This window comes from Eleginops maclovinus, chromosome 12 (genome assembly GCF_036324505.1).
Source record: "Eleginops maclovinus isolate JMC-PN-2008 ecotype Puerto Natales chromosome 12, JC_Emac_rtc_rv5, whole genome shotgun sequence".
Lineage (NCBI taxonomy): Eukaryota > Metazoa > Chordata > Actinopteri > Perciformes > Eleginopidae > Eleginops > Eleginops maclovinus.
Window position 1 is genome coordinate 17,431,592 of NC_086360.1, and position 23,680 is coordinate 17,455,271.

At 43.2% G+C, this 23,680-nt stretch overlaps 1 protein-coding gene across 4 annotated transcripts in view; it reads right to left on the reverse strand.

The window, feature by feature from the left end:
• LOC134873359 (tetratricopeptide repeat protein 28-like) overlaps positions 1-23,680 on the reverse strand; it is a 116,025-nt gene that overhangs the window by 74,684 nt on the left and 17,661 nt on the right. Inside the window, exon 1 of one of the 4 annotated variants that reach the window (XM_063896893.1) lies at positions 13,314-13,382. The exons of the other annotated variants lie outside the window; for them this stretch is intronic. Within the exon in view, the coding sequence (XP_063752963.1) occupies positions 13,314-13,334 (21 nt within the window). The 5' untranslated portion in view covers positions 13,335-13,382. Of the gene's footprint in view, positions 1-13,313; positions 13,383-23,680 lie in introns of those variants that run through there. 4 annotated transcript variants of the gene reach the window in all.

Sequence of the window (23,680 nt, forward strand, 5' to 3'; positions counted from 1 at the left end):
ATAGAAGTGGCGTGATAAATGGGGAAAAGGCACTGGCCCCCCCTGATGTAGCTAAGGTGTATGAATTACCTATCTGGCTACCCAGGGAGTGATGACCCCAGTGGATGGAGCCAACCCCACTGCCATCATTTACTCAGCCACTAGCCCCTGTTTGAGACCCTGCCATAACTTACACACACACACACACACACACAGACCCTCGAAAGCCTTTAAGTAGGACTCATAACTTATCATTAGATGGCACTGTGTATGAGTGATGTTCTATTACTTAACTACAATACAGATATTGAAGCATATTATATCATGCTTACTGGGCTAATTATAAACCATGAGCAAGGGGTATCACACAGTTTCATTTTATTCTGTTTATCTGCAGTGTGTAAGCCCATGATAGTTTTTGTATGTCAGTGCACAACAAAAGCACACAGCTTTACTTTTTGCTTATTTTCTGAAAATATGTTTCTGCCCTTTGTGTTGGAAAAAATGATACAACATATTTCCTAACAATCTCCTCACACTGTCCTCCGCATCATTTATCATGTTGTGCCATTAAGATAACATCCTGCACTAAGCCATCTTCTCGTGCTACTCTATGAATAAACTTCCTAATATCAGCTGGAGATGGCTCATTGTGTTGGCCTATCATGCAGGGCCTCTTTTAAAATGTGTTCTCTCTTGGGTAAAAAGGGTAAAAAAAAAATCATCACTACTATACATTTTCAGTGAGGCAAGATTAGCATCCGGTTTAAGACATTTTTTCTCCAGCTTTTTTCCCAAGAGCTTGTGAAGATGAAGAGAGCTTGGGAGTGTTCACAGAGAATTGCATCAACCTGTAGTGCTTCATGTTCCCCCAATGGGGTTTTCTTTTCCTCTGTCAGGGGTCTGAAAGCCAAACAACCCGAGGAGAAGGCCAGGGAAACCACTCATCAACTGTACAAACATGGTAAGCACAGACATGGTGGAGCGGTGGACTGTTTACAAGCCTACCTAAGCAGATAGATCACTCTTAGAGAGGGCCTCTGAAGGGGTCAAACGAAGGTAAGTTAATAAAATGTAGAGAATATAGCGGATACAATTAGATGCTGGCCCTTTAGGTTCTTACAGTTGAAAATAAATGTAAGCTCAGGACCAAAGTTTTTGCGTTATTTTGACTCAGTGAAAAAATTTAAGCAAATACTTCAAGGATGCCTTCAAACAAAATGTCTCAAGCTCACCATCGTCGAAGCAAAAAGGTCTTGCTTACTCTGTCAATGTTTGTGTGTTGTGTCTAAATGTGTCAGTGCGTGTGTGTCCTCCGCTTTTATCACCTTGCCTCGTATTAAACCCATGCCAGGAGACACCAGAGTAATTACTCCCTCCCTCACTTTCACCTTTTGGACTTTGGGCCAGATTCGATGCGCTGCTTCAAATGTCACACACCTAAGCTGGCAATTAAACACCACTCTCCCTCAGTGACTGTCTTAATGGGCTTCCAATACAAGTGAAATTAAAACTGCAGGATATTGTCATATCACCATACAAAAAAAAGGTCTTTGTCTTTTAACTGAGGGTAATTTATATGTACTTGTAGATTTTCTTAAGTTATTAAACTCAATGAAAGCAACAGGATGTCTTTGTATTGTACCAATGAGTTAGCCCATTATATTTTGATTGGCTTGTAAGCTACAACACTTTGTTTTGCTGCAATAATGTCTTAGGTTTTATTTTAAACGTGTTATGTATTCAGTTTCATGTAGCAAGGCTGTCCAGTAAAGTCTATACATTGCACACTGTATTATCATTTCTTTAAAATGTGTTTGCAATTCAAGCTATTTCATAATTCAACCAAAGGATTTTATAAAGGAAAAACATGATGTAGTTTATACAACTTCAAAGTGTTGTTATATCAGTTTGGAGGACGGTGGTTCAAATTTGCATCCCTATTTTCCATATTCTCGTTTTGTCATCAGATCAGGAACATTAGGTGATAATTGCCTACAACAAATCAAAACACAAGGTCAAGGAGCAGCTTCACTTAATGTGAACACCAGCCAGGTCAAAGGTAGACACCACTTCCCTGTCATGGCTCATTCAGTGAGACCGAGTCAACGCACTGTTTTCTATCTATTCTGTTCACCCTGATGTCAATCTGCAATGCGTAAAGCCCAATTAATAGACCGATATCTATGCATGCGTGTCACAATGGCAGCCGCCTTACCCCCTCCTTCTTCCTGGGCAAGGCTACAACGGGTGCTCAGTGTTTATGTCACCTCTTAATTGCATTTTTTCCCCCATGGTAGAGGTATGGCTTTGTGCAGACGCCCCGAGGAAGAAAAAGAAGGTCAGGCTGCCAATTTGGAGCTGGCAGGTCGAGAGTAGCGGCAGCACTTAGTTTCGCCTGAGAAGAGAATGGAGGGCTGCTGCTCATCTATGGAAAGCAGGACAAACAAAAGAGATAAGTAAAGGGGAAAGGAAGACAAATCCCCCTCCTCTCTTTGCTGTCTTCAGGCTCGGGGAGAGTGACACCAGGCTTACAGAGAAGTCCCATGTTCCACTGCTACCTGTGATTGAGCAGGGACAACACAGAACAGGAGGGAAGGATTTCGAGAAGGACATTTTAATGTCCCGTGCTACTGGGAATATGCAAAGCAAAAACAAGAACATCCCCAATATCAATTTACGCTAAATGTTTGTCAAAGAGGTGTGCCCATGTTGCTCAAAATATTAGCGAAATTAAGCAAAATGACTACTTATAAATCCAATTCCTCCTCCATCCAGCCATCCCTGACAAAACATCCCTTGAGTTTATATAACATGACTGGGGAAGACCTTTTCAAAGACTTTCAAAATCATTTAAAGAACAAACAGTAAAGCTGAAGTCAACCATGAAGGCACCTTATAATAAAATGTCATGTAGCCCTGAGGCACTTTGATCCGCCCCTGGTGATAAATGGATTTTGCAAATCTGGTCCCGTTCAATATGGTGATGCTTGGCAACCTTATATGGATTTTTAGCGGGGAAAATACAAAGGCAAAGGCAGGTTCTAAATAAACTAAAATAAAGAATATGAACTCAGGACACTGGCCACTGTTCTCGGGGAGAAAAGCGCTACAGTCATAAAAGAGTCCACGGCAAGCAAAAGAAAGACAGTGCTTACACTGCCTGAATAACAAATGGCCTTTCAGCAAAGTTAAGAAATGTGTGCCCCAGTTGCTACTATTTCTTCCCTGAGTCGAACAGATATGGTTTGACAAAGAGCCGGGGGAACCCTGGACTTTTCATTTCTTTCCATTTCTGAATAATTTCCATTAAACCATCTCAATGTGGCAGTCGGGGGGAGGTGAAGGGAGGGAGAAAGAGAAAAAGAGTGAGAATGTAAGTATAAGGGGCAAAGGTAGTTAAGAGGCAGCCGGTTTAGGACTGCACACACAAAAGAGAGGATAAGATTAGAGCCAACAGTATATCTTCCACCACTGCACTCTGTTTGAGCCCCACCGAAATTAGTGCCAAAAAAGAAAAAGAAAAAAAAAGGAGGAAAATAATTTGCTTGTGACTACAAATCAGTTCCAGTGAAACTATTTTTTTGCAAGGCACCTATCTCTTTGACCAGGCCTCTCTGGCAGCGGTGACTCGCACTCAGAAGCACCATGACTTAAAGCCGGCAGGATAATCTCAACAGATTCCCATATTTGCATCCCAGTGTGTCTGGGTCAAACTGTCAGTCTGTCTCTCGCTCTTGCCGTCGGTGGGTCACAATCGAGAGTGTCACTGCACTGAGTCAGGAGGACATGGCAGTTCTGGTCAGGAGTTCATCATGGGTCAAAAACTGGGTCGCACCCAAGGGGACGGTAGCTATTGTTTATGGAAAGGGATCTTTTCTGCAGGCAGTCAGCCATGAAGGTTTGGTCTTATTAATGCAAATAAATCTGCATTACACAGGGCAGAGGTGGAGGACTAATTGCCTACTGATACGATTAAACCGTCATATTTCTTCTCTCTGGGTGTATAGCGATACATCATGTTCAGGAGAGAAGGAGGGTGAAGCATGGAAGAGAGAGGAGGCAGGTGGAAGGGTGAGGAGGTAAGGTCACCCATCAAAAACACACCCATCACTCCAGTGAAGACCCATCTGACCTGGATAACCCCTCCCCCCAATCCTCCACCACACATACACACACAGCAGATGCGGCCACACAGTTTCCACAGCTGTCTCTGCCCTTCAGTCATAAACCAACATTCAATGCATCCAGACAAAGAAAAGTGAGTGGTTTCTGACACACTGGTCAATTACAGAGGTATATTTATCACAGCCTTCAGACAGACCTCACACAGAAAGGCTAAATTCAAGTACTACACCACAACAACTATCTCCTAGCAGCAGATGTGAATATGGCTAAAACAGGCTATTCATCCTCAAATGGCAGCGTCCCTCATCTGCCCATGACCCAAGCCACTCTCGTGACCCAGTACAGCATAGGACACGGCCATTACTGTGAATCAACCTAAACACTTGGCTTTCAACTGGGCTGAAAACTGGAGGAGCCTTTGAACATCATGCGGCAGGCTGAAAGAGAGCCTCAGAGCTGGCCCTGGGGGATCCTGAGCCTTGGCCTTACTCTCTCATGTTTTTCAATACACAACCATTGACACAAATGAAAAGAAAATAAATTTGAGGGAAGAAAAAAGAAATTGCTGAGAGGAAAAGGACGTACGGTTGAAGGGGCAGGAGATGTCAATGCCCCAAGGGACCTACGGAAGACATCTGAGGTAATTTCTCCACAGATATAAAAGTTATTAAAACAAAATGAATAAATGCTTTTTCCTGCCCGGCTCTCTTGAGGTCTCCCTCCTCCCGTGCAGCATTTCTTTCCTTTGGGGAGTGAATCCCTTTCAGAAGTGCTCGTTTTTGATGATGCTGACTCTTCTTGGTCTCTGAGGAGCAATTACAGCTGCCCTGTCAAATACCACAACGCTCCAAAGGACCAGTTCACCGCCTGAGGGGCCCTCTCATACCCCTTGAAACCCCATTTTCAACCCCTGTGAAAGTACAGTGCACACCAACTCCTCTACTCTAAGGAACACAAACCAAGACAAGACCAGCACAATAATGAAAATAGCTTCTTAGTCAACAGAGGGATCCAACTCTATACCGCAAACCCCTATAGGCACAGCTTTCAAAGACAACCAGACTCAATCCATTTTTTTCCAACTCCCTGGTGAACAAATCTTTATTAGTGGTTGGGGAATCCAATTCTGTTCCCAAGGCAGACCTTAAACCCACCCACATCTGAGGATGAGCTTGCCCTCAGTGATGACTCTATTCAATCAGCTTCATGGCCAGGAGGTGAGAGAGCACGACAGGCTGGACGGGGGGGTATCTAAATGCTCCTCATCATCACCTCTGCGTGTGTTTTTTTGTAAGTGCGATCATTTGGAGGTCCCTGAGCCTTAATTAATCACCTCCTGAGGTCAGAGTGGCACAACAGCAAAGGGTCCACACACAGCCCACCTAAATCCACAGCTCCCTGAAGGAGGTGAGAGGTGCCAAATGTAAAGCACACTCCCTATGCTAATGACAGTGTAAGCAGGTGGCAGGCTTCCAGCCCTGCACCCTCTGCCAATTAGATGCGCCCACAGTAAGGAGAGCTATGTATTACTCATGGCATGAATATCCCATCTCCTGTGCTGCATGTCGTTAGGTGTGATTGACATGTGGACCATCCCCTGCCTAGCTTGGAGTTTGTGTTACAGGCTGCCTTATAATAACACGTAGCTGCTGTATAGCATCCTTCCAGAGGCGATATCGTCATACTCTTGCAGCACTGTAGTGATGGAGCTAATTATCAGGGCTGAAGAAAGACCAGGCTGGGTAATGTAAATGTCAGTAGTATGAGAAAGAGGCTCTGAGCTCACATCAGAATTGCTTTGATACTTGCTCTAGTGATCAAAGGCTTTCAGACAGAGCAGAGCAGCAGAGAGCCAGGCACAGTTAAATGAAAGCTTGATTATTTCCTACATCGATAAAGCTAAAACATTTATACCTCCGTCATATACAATAAAGACTTTTTGTTCATTTTCAGCAGCTTTTAAGACTCCACCTTGTGTCAAGGTTTGTGTAGGAAACAATATACAGTACATATTTAACAGATAAGATAAATCAGCATGTCATTTACCATGAAAACACTAGAAAAGTAACGCTTGTGTTATTTATTATTCTCTTTCTCTATAAAGGAATAAATCCTGATTAATGTTTAATAGCAAGCTAAACCCATTTTTAATGGCGACCTAATGATTTTTTAATTGCATGCTATTCAATTCACCCACCATGCCACAGTGCTTTAGTGTTTCTGGCCCTGGCAAAGCAGCTCCACACAGCAACATGTAGCAAGTTGAAATACACGATGAGGCAGACCCTCCTCCCACCATGATGGAGAACCCATGTGTCAGTTTTCTGTTTCTGTTTTTGGGATTATCCGGGAGAATATACAGGCCAAGAGTAGATTTATAAAGTGTGCATGTGGGGGGTGAGTAAATGTAGCGCCTGTGCTGTGCGTTTCAATCAGATTGAGCGGGTGCAAGCGCAGCACATTATTCTCCGCCTGCTCTGCATAGCGCTGCGCTAGGCTATGTCCTCCTGCTGTATTAGTGTGATGTATGACCCAAACGCAGTGCTGCGCCACACCACACCGCACACACCAACCACACTGCTCCAAACACTCTCTGCGGCTTTTTCATTCCACCTGTCAAACAGTTATTCATATCTCCCTCTCTCAGTCCCTCCCTCCCTCACACTAGCTTTATCTTTTTACCCACCCTTACATCTCTCTGCCTTATTGTATCCATCACTTTACTTTCTGTCTTCCTGAGCATGCCTACAGCTTAGTTTTCCTCACAAAAAGGACGCAATATTGCAGCTTACTGTACATGCATCAATGTACGATTTTCTGGCTGCGTCAATGCCAGAAAAGACTTTAGATGCACAGTATGAATGACTGTTAGAAGTGAAGTGAATAGCAGAGAAGTACAATTCAAAAAAGGTTCAAAGCACCAAGAGGTGTTTGTCACATTTGTCCACTGAGCAGGGCTGCTCTGACAGCGAGTGATGACTCTTTCCATCAGTGGCACTGGAGTGTATGAGAGGCAGTCAAAGAAATAGTAGAGAAAGTGCCTCTTAAGCTCCACAAAGTAACAGTGTATCTGAATAACACAAGTTGTCAGTTTAATGCTTTTGCGCTCAAGAGAACTGCTTGCAATGAGGAGGAGGGAAAGCGGTGCAAAGGTTAGACATGTAATCTGAGAAAGACAATTACCGTCACTTATTGCGTCTATTGTGAAGCAGGCCTGTTTTTATCAGTGATGCTAATTTATCTCAATGGTATTTACAGAGGACCAAGGACGGAGAAAACAGGGAAAAGGCTGTCAAACCAATTCCCACCAACCCCCGCTTCCCTTCATTATCTATGGCTGTTGGCTACAGAAATACCTAAATTAGGTGGCTGGTTGTGTGCTATTGCTTTTTATGCCTCTTTTGTTCTGTATATGCATATATGCTTTATCATTATGACACAGACATGAGAGGTGATGGCAGCTTTTATTCTTTGAATGAAACAAGAGGTTACTTCTTTTTAGTCCTTGTGAAAAATGCATGCAGCTCAAGTGAAAGATTAATGTTTTACATTATAAATTCCCTCAAAAGACAATATGGGTCTAATTACCGCACTAATTGAATGGAGGTGTCACTGGTTCAAATAGACCTCCCATATAAAAAGTACCCGAAATATTTCCTCTGCAGTCAGGTCTCCAGCTGAGCAGCTTTGATCATGTGTGTTTGAGCAGAGGCAGGTGCTGCAGGCATCCAGCGAGCATGGACCGAAACATCCCCCCTGAACTCCGCTACACTTAGCCAGAGCTACAGCATCAGCGCAGGACACCAGCTCCACATTCTTAATCACACTGTGGAACTGATTCAATTAATTTGGCCTGGTAGCAGATATGGAGCCATTACATCCTTATTAACAGAGTGCGGAGGTGGTGCCACACCTGAACGCTCTGGAAATGGGCAGAGCGCTCAGCTGAATCCACTGCAGGAGGAACAGACTGAGTTGGGGGGGACAGCTATTTAAAGACGTGGGGGCTAAATTTGATTAATCCATAAACTGATTTACTACATCTGATAATGTGCTGGTAACACATCCACACAGGGACTGCTATGATTATATCAGTTATGGTTCATGGCCATCTAAGATAAGGTTAAGCTCGGGGCTCAGAAGAGGGAAGGCCGTAATTGAGTTAGAATTAGGGCAAAACCATGCTATGATATCTACGAAGGTATATGAAGTGTGACATGTAGCTTCAGGATGCCTGGCATTGGGTTGTTAGCCCAGGACCTGATTCTTTGTTATCTAAACCCAGTTGTTATCATTTAATTAGCAGCCTGACTATACAGTATGATCCTCAATTTCTTTGTACTTCAAGATCCCAAAAATAATATAACTGGGCAACTTTCTTTTTATAAATGGGCCCTGTTAGGCTTATTGGGGTTATTCCATTCCTGTAGGGTGTTTTGTGCATGTAAATGGTCGGCAAAGGATTCAAATAAAAAAATATCTTGCCCCACACTCCCCCATCTGCCAGAAATGCCTCCATTGGACTCCTTTATTTACTTCTGTAACATAATGACATCAATACATAACACTCAGGCTTCTATTGGCTAGCGTTCCAACAAATTGAACGTGATAGGCTTAGGGACAGGACATCTCCAAGCAGTTGACCAATCACTACAGAGGCGGCTAACCAATCATAGTAGACTGGCTCTTATATTGCAAACTCTGAGTCTTATAGTATCACACAGCCATTACCAATGGTTTTGTTGTTGTATTGTTTAGCAGCTGGTCCAGACTCTGGACTAAGATGTTTAAACAAATGATTTAAAATATTCTAGATATTATCCTTCATATTGAACTAGAGTCACAATCGAATAAAGCAACACACACTAATACTGTTCCCTCCATAGGGAACACATGGATTATATATAGCACATTGAGTGACAGCTATGAATAACACAAGAGTAGAGAAAGTGTGAACAGATGGATGGAGCCCAAAGTGCCAGCTGATCGCTCCATAAGGGAACAACACACACTTCGAGACCTCAAGGGGAGGAGGAGCAGGAAGCCACTCCTCAGCATGGTGGCCATAGACGGATCGCCAGGATGGTATTTCCGGAATGTTTAACCAAAGCCTTGGGAAGCTCAGGGGATGCTGAAATTATACACCCCCGCGCACAGGCTGTGCAAGTCTGCGAGCTGTTACTCACAGCTCAGAAGAATGCAATTCATGCATCTGTTTACAAACACAAGCACTTTGTTCTAAACCCCGGGAGGGTCACGTTCCTCCACCAAGTCAGATTCAATTCCCCATCAAGGTAAATACTGTGTGAAAGTGTTCCCACTCACTGCCACAGTATGATGGGAGCTGGTTTGAGTTTTCCAGACTGATCAAAGAGAGAGTTTGAGAGCCTCTTCTGTTCCTACGCTCACATGATATGCGGGGCTTCAGGGTTCACAAAGCCACGCTGACGTCAGAAAACCTCAAAACATGGAGAAGAAGAGGGAACTCATGAAGAATAGATCGGCATTACATCAACAGCAACAGAGCCGAAACACACTCTGAGGCACACATGTTTACCTCACTGTAGCTGTGATGAAAACAGGGGGATTCTGTTGGGAATTTTAGAGTCCAAAAGTATCCTTATTAAAAACATAAATTCAAGCTAATTTCACAAGAGGAAGCAGGGAAAGTGAACTTTTGAAATAAGGTCCGTGTGAGCAACTAATAATTACAAGTTTCCAGATAAGAACGGGAGAACAAAGCGAACAAAAATACATTTTTGAGTGTGAAAGGCAGCTTCCCTGCCACTATCGGCACCCACCGCCCCCTCGGGCCTCCCTCTGACATGTGTCATTAGCCATCTTTTCTCTCAGGCTTGATTGATGTTCCCTCTCCTAACACAGCCATGCATCACTAATCATTTCATATGAGACTACACACATTCTTCACTAACCATTAAGAAACCATTTATTGCCAAAGGACGGCATTAACTGGCTGACATTGAGCAGTGCTTTCATTTAAAGTTCACCCTCATCGATGGCCAGGAAGCAGCAGGGGTGTGAAAGTGTTCGCTGTTTATTTAGCAGAGGTGTCTCAATTTATTCCACTCTTTTGTCTGCTATACTTTTCACTGCTGTGAAGACTTTTCAGGTGCTTGACCCATATTAGCAATCCGCTGCTGATGGGCGCATTTTCCTCACTGTTTTGTTGTCAATACAATGTTTGGTCAACTGGCTTGAAAAATATGGACTTGCGCTAAGACAGTGCCCTTGCTTTCCAGCGGTGAGCTGAATGTGTGTGAGAATGATAAGCTCAGACTAGGGGAATCCTGGAAAGGCTATGAGGCATTTTGTGAGTAATCTGACCCAGAGGGCAGGCTTAGGCCGAGCCATGTAGTAAAGGACAATGAGCCAGAGCAGTGGAGAAACTCATACACAGCGGCTTCCCCCAAATGACTTTAGACACGCTTCCACCCGCAGAAACAGATTATTGCTGTTTATCCTCTTTTCATTCGGAATTTTTTACATGTGTGAATTGGAGTCTTTGCCCTGATAATGGCAGTTCTCCACACCTCCCCTCTCCCAGGCGCTCCGATGTGTACTTTAAAAAAAATCAATTGCTACAGCTGTGAGATGAGAGTGTAATACTGAATACATTTTGTGTTTCCCCTTCTAATCTTCTCCCTCAACATGTCAGACAAATTGTGCTGCCTCTGCCAAATCTAATATAACTGGCCCCCCTTCTCCCCACAATTGCGCATATATATACACACACACACAGAAAAGCCCAACACATACACATAGAGGGTGACAGACTGGAAGTGGCGAGAAATGGAGATTGACATTGTGGTGAGTCGTAATCACAGGCAGGAGAGGTTCAAATATGTATGAAAATACTGTGTTAGGGGAAAAAAAGTGCATTTTTCACACCCTGGAGGATAGACCATGCATGTAATCTGTATGCTGTCTGTCCTCAGGCGCCTCTGTTCCTGCGCTTCAAACTCATTCATCTAGACCTGAATTATTTGTGTTTTTGTATTGGAAGATATCCAGTGCCTACAATGCATTCAGGATTCAACCATTCAAAGCCCCCGCTTCCCCTGTGTCAGGGTTAAGTCCCCTGTAATACTTCCCATCCCATTTCCCATCCAGTTGCTTATCGTCTCTCCTCTTAAAAAGGCCTGCACTTCCCCTTTAAAGTAAAACTGCTACTCCAACACTCTTCATGCAGCAATTTATCACACAACATCTCGTGACCACCTGTCATGTGGTGATAACATTCTTGGTACTATTAAGCCAATGCAATTACCAGAAAGCGAGTCTCTTGGTTCAGTCAGCATTTTAACATACCACATTTCCACCTTAGGACTGTGATTCAGGTCTGCTGGAGCCCAGACCACTGGTGTGAGAGCTCTGCTTCTGAGAGTATCACACATAGACATGGAGCTCAAGTGTCTAAGACAGGATGAGGAAGAAAGGGCACAGCATTGATGAAAATGAGCCATCATCAAAGCATGTGCAAGGGCTGCCCGAGCTGAAGACTACCTTGGAAAGGCAGAGTGCCGCCGTTTTTCTAATGACAGCCAATTTAATTGAAAATCCACTTCTTTTTCTGGGAGCAAACAATCAAGGGCAGAGGAGCTGGGGTACTATTCCCTGGTTCAGCAGTTAAGAGTGAAATACAAGAGAGAGGGAATGGGAGATGCAGAGAAAGGCTGAATAAGGGGAGAAGAGAAAAATGGAGCAGAGGGAATAAAAAGTAAGCTAAGAGAAGGAAAGTAATAAAAGAGGGCACAGATATGGATAGAGGAGGGGAGGGGGATAACTGATTGGACCGAGATAAAGAGGCAAAACGATGTGAGGGTGGGAGAAAGAAATGGGAGAGACAGAGGGAAAGAGTGAAGAAAAGGGGGAGGGTAAGGGGGCCGGAGCAGAGTAAAATCCAAGCTCAGCAGTCTTTCTCAGGCTCAATTTCCAGGACATGATTAGTTTGGAGTGATGACATGTAATGGGTGCAATAAAAAAAAAAAAGCTGCTTCTCCTACCCTCCTCCCAAACTCTCTTGTTCTCTCAAAGAATAATTTTCCCGAAATAGAAGTCTGCACTAAAGCTTAAAAACTCTGGAGACCATACTAGCCTTCATCTCTGCTTTTGTTCCACAACTGCCATGCTTGTAAACCGCCGCTAAAACAACCCACTAAGTATCTGTCAGTAAGTCTCTGTATTTTTACTGCAAACGACCCTTGGGTAGTTCAAGCCAAGTTGCTATCACTTCTTAATTCTTAACTCAAGAGCTGCATCTATAAAAAGAGTTCTCGCCGTCTGCTTTTGGCAGGAGAAGTTGGCCACTTATTTTTCACCCAGCACAGTCTGCATGTGGCTGTTAGTGGCACCAGCACGGCAACAACCTCATGCTTCTTATTTGCTCTTTTCAACTATGCTAGTTCACATCGATTAGTATGGATTCTGATGAGCAATAATCACAGCAGTCTGGCTTGCCTCACCTCTTCAAGACTAATTTATTAGCATTTAGAAAACAGTAGCTGAATGGTATTGTAAAGGGCAAATATTGGAGAAGAATACATATGGCCTATAAGGGGGATATGCATTTGTATATGCATAGGACAAATAGTAATAACAGGTCAAGCACCAGGAAAAGTACAATAGAATGTGTTTTCCCAACTTTTGGCTGTATTGTGCACCCACAATCATTGAAAATGTTTTCTTGAAAGCATGCTGTATATATTTTCAAAGCAAAAAAGCAAGGTGGAATAGATGTATTAGGAACACAGACAGAGAAAATAAAAGATTTGGCCATCTCTGCAGGGAATGTGATGGTTGGTTGACACAAACACAAGCATTGTCTAGGAAAACACTGTGACAGTGTTTTTGGAGAGCTTGGGACTGTGATAACCAAGCAAGAGAATGGAGAACAAAGGGAAATGAAAAGGCAAGAATATATCAGGAAGAAAACTAATTGACTCCAAAACACTTGCAAGGGGCTTTGGGTTTGTGAGCTCCCCTCACATGCCCTCCCTCCTCTCACTGTGCTTGCCTTTCACCACTTGTAACCTCTTCCTCTCCTTTTATGTTCCTGTCATATTCTCTTTCTTCACCTTTGCAGAGAAGCACCACGGTAAAATGTCCAATTTCATCTGCCTGTTTCAATCTTTACACAAACACAGCAACTCAAATCCAATGTTCCACTTAACCAATGTGCTACTGACCTCTTTAATATTAGCTTCCATATGCAGACAGACTGGACTCCGCCCCACCCGGGCCCCCTGCTGCTGTGAGTCCCAGACAGGGTGTCCTGGCCTGGCTCTACCCCAGTGAGCAACAACCTGGTCTCAGCCCTGCACACCAGATTGACTCCGTCTGTGTTATCACCCGGGTGGCTAATGCAAATACAGTCCATCTGCTAATTCTAATCCATTTACCATTAATAGATGTACAGCCACAGACACACATCACATCCTATCTAACAGAGCACAATACTGTAAATGTGATTAATTGATACCATCACTGTTGTTGTAGAGCATTTTGTGCGTCCTATCACCTGATGATCAATGATGATAATATAAATGGTAAGCTGCTGCTGCAGCATCTCTAAACATATTCCTGTCCCTCAGGGGAAACACATACTCAGTTTCATCCTCTAAGATAACAGCATCCAAAGGAATTAAACTGCCACACAGAGCAGACCCCTGCACACACATGCACAGGTAGACACACATGCATGCACTCAGCCTACACATACACTGCCACGCTTCCATGGGAAAGCAAAAAACAGCCTGAGCCTGAGGAAAAACATGAAAAGAGATATAGAGTTTAAGTGTAAACATGAAGAGGGAGGATCATGAGTATTCAGCAGTTTGGGGATGCTAGGAGATTAGCTGCGCTTAAACAGAGCAGATACATGTACTAAATATGCTGCAGAGTTGTTAGGCTAATCACACTCTTCCTGGGGATTAGCCCATATACTTGTGTTAGGGGAACCCTAGCAAGGCAACGCAGTAAACACTTTAGTGAGTTGAAAACAGAGTCACAGACAGAGGATGCACTGTTACTCGAAAAAGAAAAGAAGAAAAGAAATCATCATCTCTTCCTGAGGAAGCAGCATATGAGCCCCAATGCAGTGTGACCTGGAATATGGGCTAAATGTGTATGGGTGTGCATGTGTGTGTGTGTGTGTGTGTGTGTGTGTGTGTGTGTGTGTGTGTGTACAATAACATATTCTGTGTTGGTTCTTAAGTGTATGCAAAATAGCTTACACTGCATGAGTAAAAGTGAGAGTGTGTGTAGTGTAGTCGTGCCGAGCTCCTGACTTTGCACATCTCACGCATGCTGGATGAGTTCTTTCCCCATAATCTCATTTAAACCCCCTTCACACACCATAATTCAATTCTCTCTTCTAGACAATGACCATGTCATCTTAATCTGGCAGGTAGATTATACAGCATCCCACACAAGACTGCTAATGCTGTGGAAACGGCCCGAGCTATTGTAAGCTCCTTCAAGGTTGGATGGGCTGCTATAGATTGCTTTAGAGGATTGCTTCTGCCATTCACGTTTACCACCACTGGTTCCTCACTTTTAATCTGAAGAACTCCTTTCCTTATTTTCACTATTCAAGAATCCTCCTCATGTTTTCTGTGGGTTTGATTGGTCCAACTTCAACAACCCCAATGACATGCTTCTCTGAATTACTTACCCTGTTCCTCTGTTTCCGTACATGCGACACAGTTTCTGAATATTCATTAGTGTCTTTCAGCAATGTCTGGGCCAGAAAAACATCTTTTTCTAACCATACAACATTATACAGTCCCACTGACCAAAAGGCAGACCTAATGTGAATGCTTGCAGGTGTTAAGGCGGGGGGCATGGGGAGCTGCTTGAGATATCGAGCTGGCAGAGCTTGCTTACGAGCTACAGCTCCCACGGGAGGTAAGTGGGTAATTGAGCCAAAACAAAACAAGCTAACAATCTGTATTTCTACAAATCCTACTTGATGGTGAATCAGATATAATTAGAAATTTTAATTACTTTCAGTAATCAACTAAAACATTTAGGTGAAATGGAGTGGCAGGTGTGAGCACGCTGGTTGTCTGGCTGTGAGGACCTGATGCCCGCATCAAGTCTCCCCAGCGTGCTCAATCGGATTAGAGCTAAACCATTCAGCCATAACAGGGCCTATAAGGCCTCCTTCATACTTTAACCACTTATCCTGACTTGATCCACACAGCAAGGTTCCGTAACACTGGGCACAACATCCCTGTTTGCCTTGGGTGTGTGTGAGTGTGTGTCGGGGGTAAGGGGTGAGGGGGGTGCAGTTTATATGGTGAAATTTAAAGCCAATTTACTGGTGCATCTAGAGCTTAAATTACCATTCCTCAAAAACTCAAGACATTTGATTAGTAAAAATCATCAATGCAAATTCTTAGCATTAAGGCTTTTTCACACACACACACACACGTTGATTACCCGCACTGCATGTCAATACTAAGAGTAGGTAGAATAAAACTACTATCATAAGATAGCTGCAGCCCTTGGTGCTTCAAAAATAAAGTTTGATAAGTTAGTTAGTGTTGTGTTATATGTCCACCAGTTAATTCATTAACATATTAACTAGCAGCACCCCACATTTGATGGACTCAGAGCTTGAGGATCACAGGAACACTAATGAGCTGTGATTCAGACCAATGTTACGAGAGAGAGGAACGACAGGATTACAATAGCATACGTGCTTTAACCCCTCCCACCCCTCCTTAAATCATGGGTCAGATTCCCTACTGCAGTCCAGCTAATGAAAAGCAGACCCAACAGCATTCCTGAGGAGAATGGTACAACAAACAAACAGATACCAGCGAAAACAAGAAACCACACAATGAAAATAGCATTATAGTCCAACCACAAACCTCTAGAATATTGTAAAGAATAGACAGTGGGTGAAGACAGCCATGAAAACTGCTTATTTTGTGTACAACCACAACAAGTCACACTTTAAATCATTAGTTTAGCCCCCACAGAGTTCTAAAGCCTTTTATTCCCATCAAAAACATGAAAGCACATCTGTCTATGGTACTCAGAGAGTTTGGCTGGTTTGACAGTTGTAGTTTCATGAGCCGCTAAATAACTCCAAGAACTGGAGTTATCTGTTGTACAGTATTTAGGGTGTGTCCAGCAAACACAAGCACCAGCCAACCACCAGCAGAGCACATGCAGAGACTTTCACCCAACTATTATCCAAGCATCTACGTACAGTACATCGCGTGGCATTACAGAGCTAAGGCAGCGATCACATCTGAGTCTGCTTTCATCCTCAGAGCATTTGTCTCTTCAGAAGTATATTTGACTGTGGAGTAGAAGGTTCCTCCTGCCTCCAGGCTGTTCCTGTGAAGGCCCTCTTCTCCTCTGATCAATCCCCCGCGTCCCTTTGTGGGTCGTCCAACAGGCCAGCCAAGCAGACAGGCTAAGTCAGACATGCTTTTAGCTTACTTTTTGTTTTCCTCTGTGGACCCGAGGGAATGTTCTCCAGCTGGACTCAGTTTGCCTGCCTTCTCTTTATCTCAGCAGTTCCAGAACTGTTTTTGGGTGACACACTATTGGATTGTATGCGCCATGTGGATTTTAATATGTGTGCGCTAGAGAAAGTGCCAGGACGTTCGCTACATCGTAACCTCAGAGGAATGCATCGTGTCTCTCTGCAGAATACGCCTCCATGTGCATCACTCCATTGTGAGCTTCCCAGAACAATGAAGCCAGTGTGAGCCAGTGCTGTTAAGTGATCTGTGGTGCGACCAGGTGTCTACTGAGTCGATCCCAGGGGTCCCATGTCAGGATATGCTTTTGATATACTTACACCTCTTACTGCTACCAAGGATGAAGGATATGGTAAGCAGGGAAGAGACCTCTGCAGATCACATCCCAACGGGACACATAAAGTTATATGTCCATTTTCAGACACTGTGAAATCCTTCTCTTTTCTAGCCGACTCTGCGCGGTTTCATACTCATTCTATTGTCACACTCACTATTTTCAGACACATTTATTGGCATGCCTACTGCGATCTATTAAATAGATATAAACCAATGTACTTGTAAAGATTATTTTTATGATAGCAAGATTTATCTGGTATTTTATATTAAAGCTCAGAGAATTTGTTGAAATATCAAATAGTATAACGCTGCTGTAATCTGCACAGGGAAAATGAAGGCACTTGATCTACCAGACAGCCAAAGAACTGACAAAGTATCTGATTACATTACACATTCATTTATTTATATACCAAACAATTTTTGTCAGCGTCCCCTATGAAGAATTATCAGCAACCCCGATAAATACTGCTGCTTTGCCATCTTTTCCACTTTGAGTGTGGACTAAGATGTCAGGTAAATGGATTATGCCATTTGGTGCGTGAGCGGCTCTTTGATTTTAAAATATTAATCCAAGCCTGTCTTTGTACTTGAGCCACGGTGGTTTTTCCAGATGGAAACTGAAATAAACTCAATCCCTTTCCTTTGAAAAACTTTTTTAATGTTAATGTATGGTATGTATGTAGGTTAATGTATACTCCATTTCACAGTATTATGAAAATTGGCAGCATTTACTGTCTCCATCAAGTTAAACTAAGAAATACATGGCTCACATTTGTCTGCAGACATCTAGATTGGGTCTGTATGCCAACCTAAGTTTTATCCGTGTCTAGTGTCCCATATATTCAAAAGGACAAAGCAAAGGTTCTCACACAGAGGCAGGGGTGAGCGGTGTAAAGAGGAAGCAGGCCTGTGGAAGGACATGGCTAAATATAACCTCGCCTCTCACCTCCCATTCTGGGTCTGCAACCAGTTATATTCACAGAGGTCCCAGTTGTACCCCAGTCATAGCCAAACAGACAGCTGGCAGTCAGTTATGTTCCCACACTTCACACAGCGAACAGGGTCCCTAAGCACCTAGCAATGTCAAATGCACCATTCAGAAGCCCCTAAATATTTAATCAGGACAAGTAGAAGGCAATCTTCTACATCCACTAGCATTAAACATTTAATACCCGCCTGACATGATATCTAGTCAGCCGAGACTTAGTCAAACCACATGTGTGATGGAAAGCTGCAGACACTTGTTCTCCTCCTAGTTAAATCACATAAAGACAAATCCCGCAGAAGAAAACAAAACACAAGAGTATAGGTCAAAGTCAAAGATCTGACACATCCACAAACACTGGCCCACTCAACCCCCCCACCCCCCCACCCAAACTAGATAGGTACAGTTCTACCCACACATATATCATCGGTGAGAGGTGAAGCGGGAAGGAGGCTGGTGAATCCCATCAGTCATGGCTGCAGTCTAAGGTTAAAAGCGGGACAGGGCAGCCATTGTCAGCGCAAACAAACCAACCAAGGACAGAGGGAGGGCTGTGGGCGATATGCTGTATACTGTAAAGACATATAATCCCAGATCCACACAAGAGCAGAGCTTGTTGTGACAGTGTTACATTACAGTTGTAGATCATCAAGGAGTTCGTCTTACAAGTTAAAGGGGAACTCGATCGAGTTTAAACATCAAAGTCGGTTTTCAGGTCTAGGGTTGTATAGTATTACGGCATATGAGTATAAAAGATGTATAACGCTTTTTGCACCATAGGAGCTGCTCAAAATGTTGTAAATTGCCTTAAGTGATTTAACTTATCAGATCTCTGTAGCCCGCTTCTCATCTTAGCTTGAGGCTAGCAGCTTAAGGCTGTATTAACTGCAAGAAACCCAACACATCAGAACTGTCAGTGGTTGAATTGCATTACCATTGTTGGTAATGTAGGTCAGAGGATTTGAAAAGTAAGAAAGATTTGTGGAATAAAAAAAGACAATACATCTGGTTCTGCTGCTTTAACTTTAGTCCTTACCTACACAATCATATAAGTGCAATGCTAAATCATGGTGTTGTCTTTTGATGAATGCTAATACTCAATGGTTTGATCTACAGTATGTCTCCATTTTAAAAGCACAACACTGACTTCACAAAATGAAATGTTAAACATAAATCGAATCCAAAGTTAATCTAAGTTAATTAAGTCTACTCCTTGCACTCCTTGTAGACTGGTGTTAATTGCCATAGGGGAAGGTATGAGGGGATGTTCTGCCATGAATCAACTGTCAGGAACTAGCTAATATATTCAGTGCATCCAGTCATGTCCTCTAATTTTGCACATAAACACGAGACTTTGATTGCTGGTCTCCAAATGACATCAGCGTCCGGAGGCAAATGGTGTGTGTGGTCCAAGTCGATAGTATCAAGTGGTGCTGTGCAGCACACGTATACAGTATATTCTATTCATACAGACACAAGCACACAAACACACAGATACAGATGCAGATACTGGAGGTGACCCAGCGCAGTGACAGGGTGGGACGTGACTTGATTAAGAATGGTGAGGTAAGAGTGATAAAGTACCATCTAAATCCACCCACATCCTGTGACCCTGCAATAAGTCAAATACCAACGACAGCCACACATACCATAAATAATGCTGTCTGATGTCAGGCAGGACCAGCCCTCCCTCTGCTCAGGTTTGCTTTCATTGTTTGACTAAATGTAAGACTAAAAGTGGAAAACTTTGCTTTTGGGAAAACAAACACAAAGAAGACATACCCCACGTAACAACTAATCAGATGCTAAAGGCAGATAAATCTTACTTTCTGTTCTCTATTTTTATGCTCTCATGGGCCACATGTACAGACACAGAGGCAAACACAAATAGCACACACAGAATTATATCTTGTACTTGTGATAATTCATGCAATCACACCCAAACACATCATGTGGGGTTAATGGAGCAGGTGTCCACCGCCGAGCTCTCTCTGCAGCCTTGGCTCCTGTGCCAATAGTCTCGGCTAATTTGAATAAAAAAATCTGAAAACATTTGCTGGACCATTCAGGCTAATGTTCAATCTGCTGCTCTTTGACACAGTGCCACCGTGCATCTCATTTCCATTCCTGAAGCCAGCATTGAAGCATCATGTGGTACTAGAGAGGGGGAAAGGTGTGAGAAGAGGAAAAGGAAGTAGGAAGGAAATGACATGATTGTATTTTGCAGCACAGGAAAATGCTTGAGTATTCAGCTTGAAAAATAATGCGACTCTCACACACAAATGTGTCAGCAGAACATCATCAAGGTCAAAGTAAAAAATAGAATTCTGTTGCTCAAACCGGAACAGCTGCGAGAAAGTGCAGAAAAAACAGATATTTGACAGAGAAATAAAGGTGTGGAAAATATATGAAATTATGGGGAGAGTCTTGTGGTTTGAGTAAACACTCACCACAGGTACTGGCATTCTCAAGATGCACTCTGTGAAACACACACATCTATACATATCTATCCATCTCTGCTGATGTGTAAACGTCTCGCATATTTCCCAACCTCCCAGCACGTAAAGAGGGAATCAGACCATCAACAGCAGTCTCAAAATCATAAATGAGGAAAGAGGATGGAGGCAGGAAAACATGCTCCCATAATGATATACCGCTTGCTTTTATGCATAGCAAGACTTTCCACTCAATTTCATTCTCTTATTTTGGCACTACCCCGAAGATAATATCTCTCTCCGTCTCTTTCTCTGTACCAAAGGCATGATGAGGGTTGCATAAAATTAGCTGCTTGACAAGGGGAACGTGTCCAGGGGCAACATGGAGGACCTTGTTTCCAAAGAGTCTCGACACACTCTGCTCAACCCCCCATGTCCCCAAGTAACAACACAAGATCAGATAGAGAAGGGGAGAGGGGCCTGTTTAAAATAGCACCCCACAGACACTCTTCTGAAGATTTTAACTACCAGCAAAAAAATACAGAGCATAAAAATTAGAAACTCAGTGTTGACCTTTTTTACATGTTCGGATTCTGCCTCCCAAAATGAATACGGGATGTAAAGGTACTGATAATGGATGTTGTGTTGTTTATTGCATACGAAAGGAGAATCTCTTGTCAAAAAATATTCACGGATGAATGTGTCATCTCAGACCCTTCATGCACTGAAAATAGACAGGTTGGAGTCTTAAATGCCTCATCTACTCTCTGGTATCCTAGTCCAATTACAACCCGTCCCACCAAGCTCTTCCTTTCCACACTCTCACGGGCTGTCAGATTCTGATATGGAAGGGCGTAGCAATATTGAAGGTCGGTCAGTCTGCGAACTTAACCTCATTTCCCAACACTCTGCTCTGCCTCTCCCAGAAGAGCCTTTTGATTGGTGTCCATTTGAAAAGCGGGCTTTGGGTTTGACGGGAGGGGCGAGGAGGGTAAGGGAGATCAGAGCAGCCTGAGAAAGAAGCTTTTTGGAGCAAGACTCCTGACTGCAGTCACTTATAATGGGTTTCAATTAACCAAGGGAAAAAACTGAGCACTAATCTGGGCTAGCACAGGAGAACCAGTCATACAATATTCATGTACACAAACTAATGAAAGCCCAGATTAGCCTACACATTTAAATAGGGTCGGTGAAGTGTGGTCCACACATTAAAGGAATCTGCTGCCAAGCGGAGAGAAAGTGAAAGACGAAAATGGGACGATGGTACATTGGGAATTGGAATCAGAAAGAGAAGAGATAATGAAGAGTAGGAAGGAGATCAAGAGAGAGCGGAATCAAGGAGAAAGAATTGAGAGGTCAACGGGACAACGGGAAGACCTTGAACAAAAAGGAAATGGGATCATGAGATAAAGAGGTGAAGAAAAGCAAGAGGAGGTGCGACTCCTCAAAAGAGATTAAGGATCATCTGCATTTTGCCTTCTCATCTGCCTCTGCCATAATCATTCCTCTCTTAAGGCAGACACCAGCCCCCACTCAAAAAATGACACCAATCTGAATGAGTGATCTTGACAAATTGGGCTGCTTGAGAAAAGAGGGTTGCTCTTTTGACTGAGGAGAGGGGCTGCAGTCAGTGGACAAAGATATAACTGTAATTGGCTGCTACACTCCCCTTCCTCCCCTAATCTCCAATAGCGGAAAGTGGCGACAGGGAAATGGGACAGCGAGCGCGAACAGATTGCCACAGCGGCAAAAAAGCGCTGCAACCACGGATTCCAATGATGTCTCAAATGTTATGTACACGCATCAGAACAATATGGGAAATTCATCACTAATCCTTAGTAGGTCACAAAAGACTTAAAAGACTTCAAAGCTGGATTAATGTGTGACTGGACATACCAATTCCACACTGGGTAACTTCTTACCAAGCATTAACATTGTATGTCAAACAAGGAGCTAATCGTGGGTTTAGTTCGAAAATATCCTTTGACCTTTTGTAGAGGTCTCAGAATTAATTTTATGCTCCACAGATATCTAATTTTATGCTTTTATGGACTTACACATTGGTGGAATAATGGAAATGTCTTGATATTTTTCTTCACTTAGGAAAGCACTGAGTCTGCTGGGCTGTAAAATGCTCTCTGTTAACTGCCTGCTTCTGTTTAATTTCATGACTGGTGTATAAGAGGCTTGTGTACAGGCGCTGATCAGCGCACAGCAACAAAAAGGACATGATTTCTGGCTAATTTCAGAAAAACTCTTATTCCCTTGTTTCAAAGGCCCTGAGAGACTAATGAATTCCCAGTTCAACCAATGTGCTTGGCTAGCATGTTCTCCCCCCACTCCTCTCTACCTGCTTCAACTTTCGGAAATGAAATGTGAGAAATGGGCCAATTTACAGCTAAAGGCTGTTTCTTCCTAAGAGGCACTGACATAAAGATGGAGTACAGAGGATATGCAGAGGTAGATGGGGAGAGATGAGGGGTTTTAATTCAGACAAAGAAGAAAAAGGAAGAAAAATATGTGAGACAGGAAAGCAAGGCGTTGGCACTAATATGAGTGTCATCTCTGAGGGTAGACAGAAATGCTTGAATTGCATTTTTGGCCTTTAACTTCTCTTGTAGAAAGAGACTGGAGTTGAAGAGCAGCTCTTGATCTTTCCAATCAGCTACCATGACAAGAGCTGCTCAGATATTCAACAAGCAGAAACAAAATGGGATGTCAGCACTAAGAAGTTTACTTCACTCGGAGAAGTTTGAGAGATATACAGAAGTTAGTAGAAGCAGGCAGAACAAAGCCGGTAGAAGAAAGTACGACAGAAACTAATATGAGAGGTCCTCCGCCATCTGTTCCTAATTATGTCTGGGGTCCACACTGCAGCTGGAAAACTCAAGCCCACCATTTGCTACTATTACCGCAACGCTGTAACAATATCAAATCACAATGGTCTCATTATTCTCCTTAAAATAAAAGCATGATGCAATTTACTTTCAGCTAGTCACGTGGTGAGTTGTTGCCTACAGAAACATAACATGTGGAGGTGTTAGCAAGAGTCTTATGACACATGTAGAAACCAGGTCATTGTTTCTGTTGCACTTGCCGAGACACATACAGGATCTTTGACAGACATGGTGTCAGTTTCACAGCGCCCGGTGGAATAAACTAAGCATTGACGGAGACAAAGCCTACTGATTGCTCTGACATCACATCTGTTAGCGCCTCAGCACAGCTTTAAGAGGATGAGACCAGGAGGTGAAGGAGGAGGTGGGTGGGTGAATAGGAGGGGTATCATTTCCTGC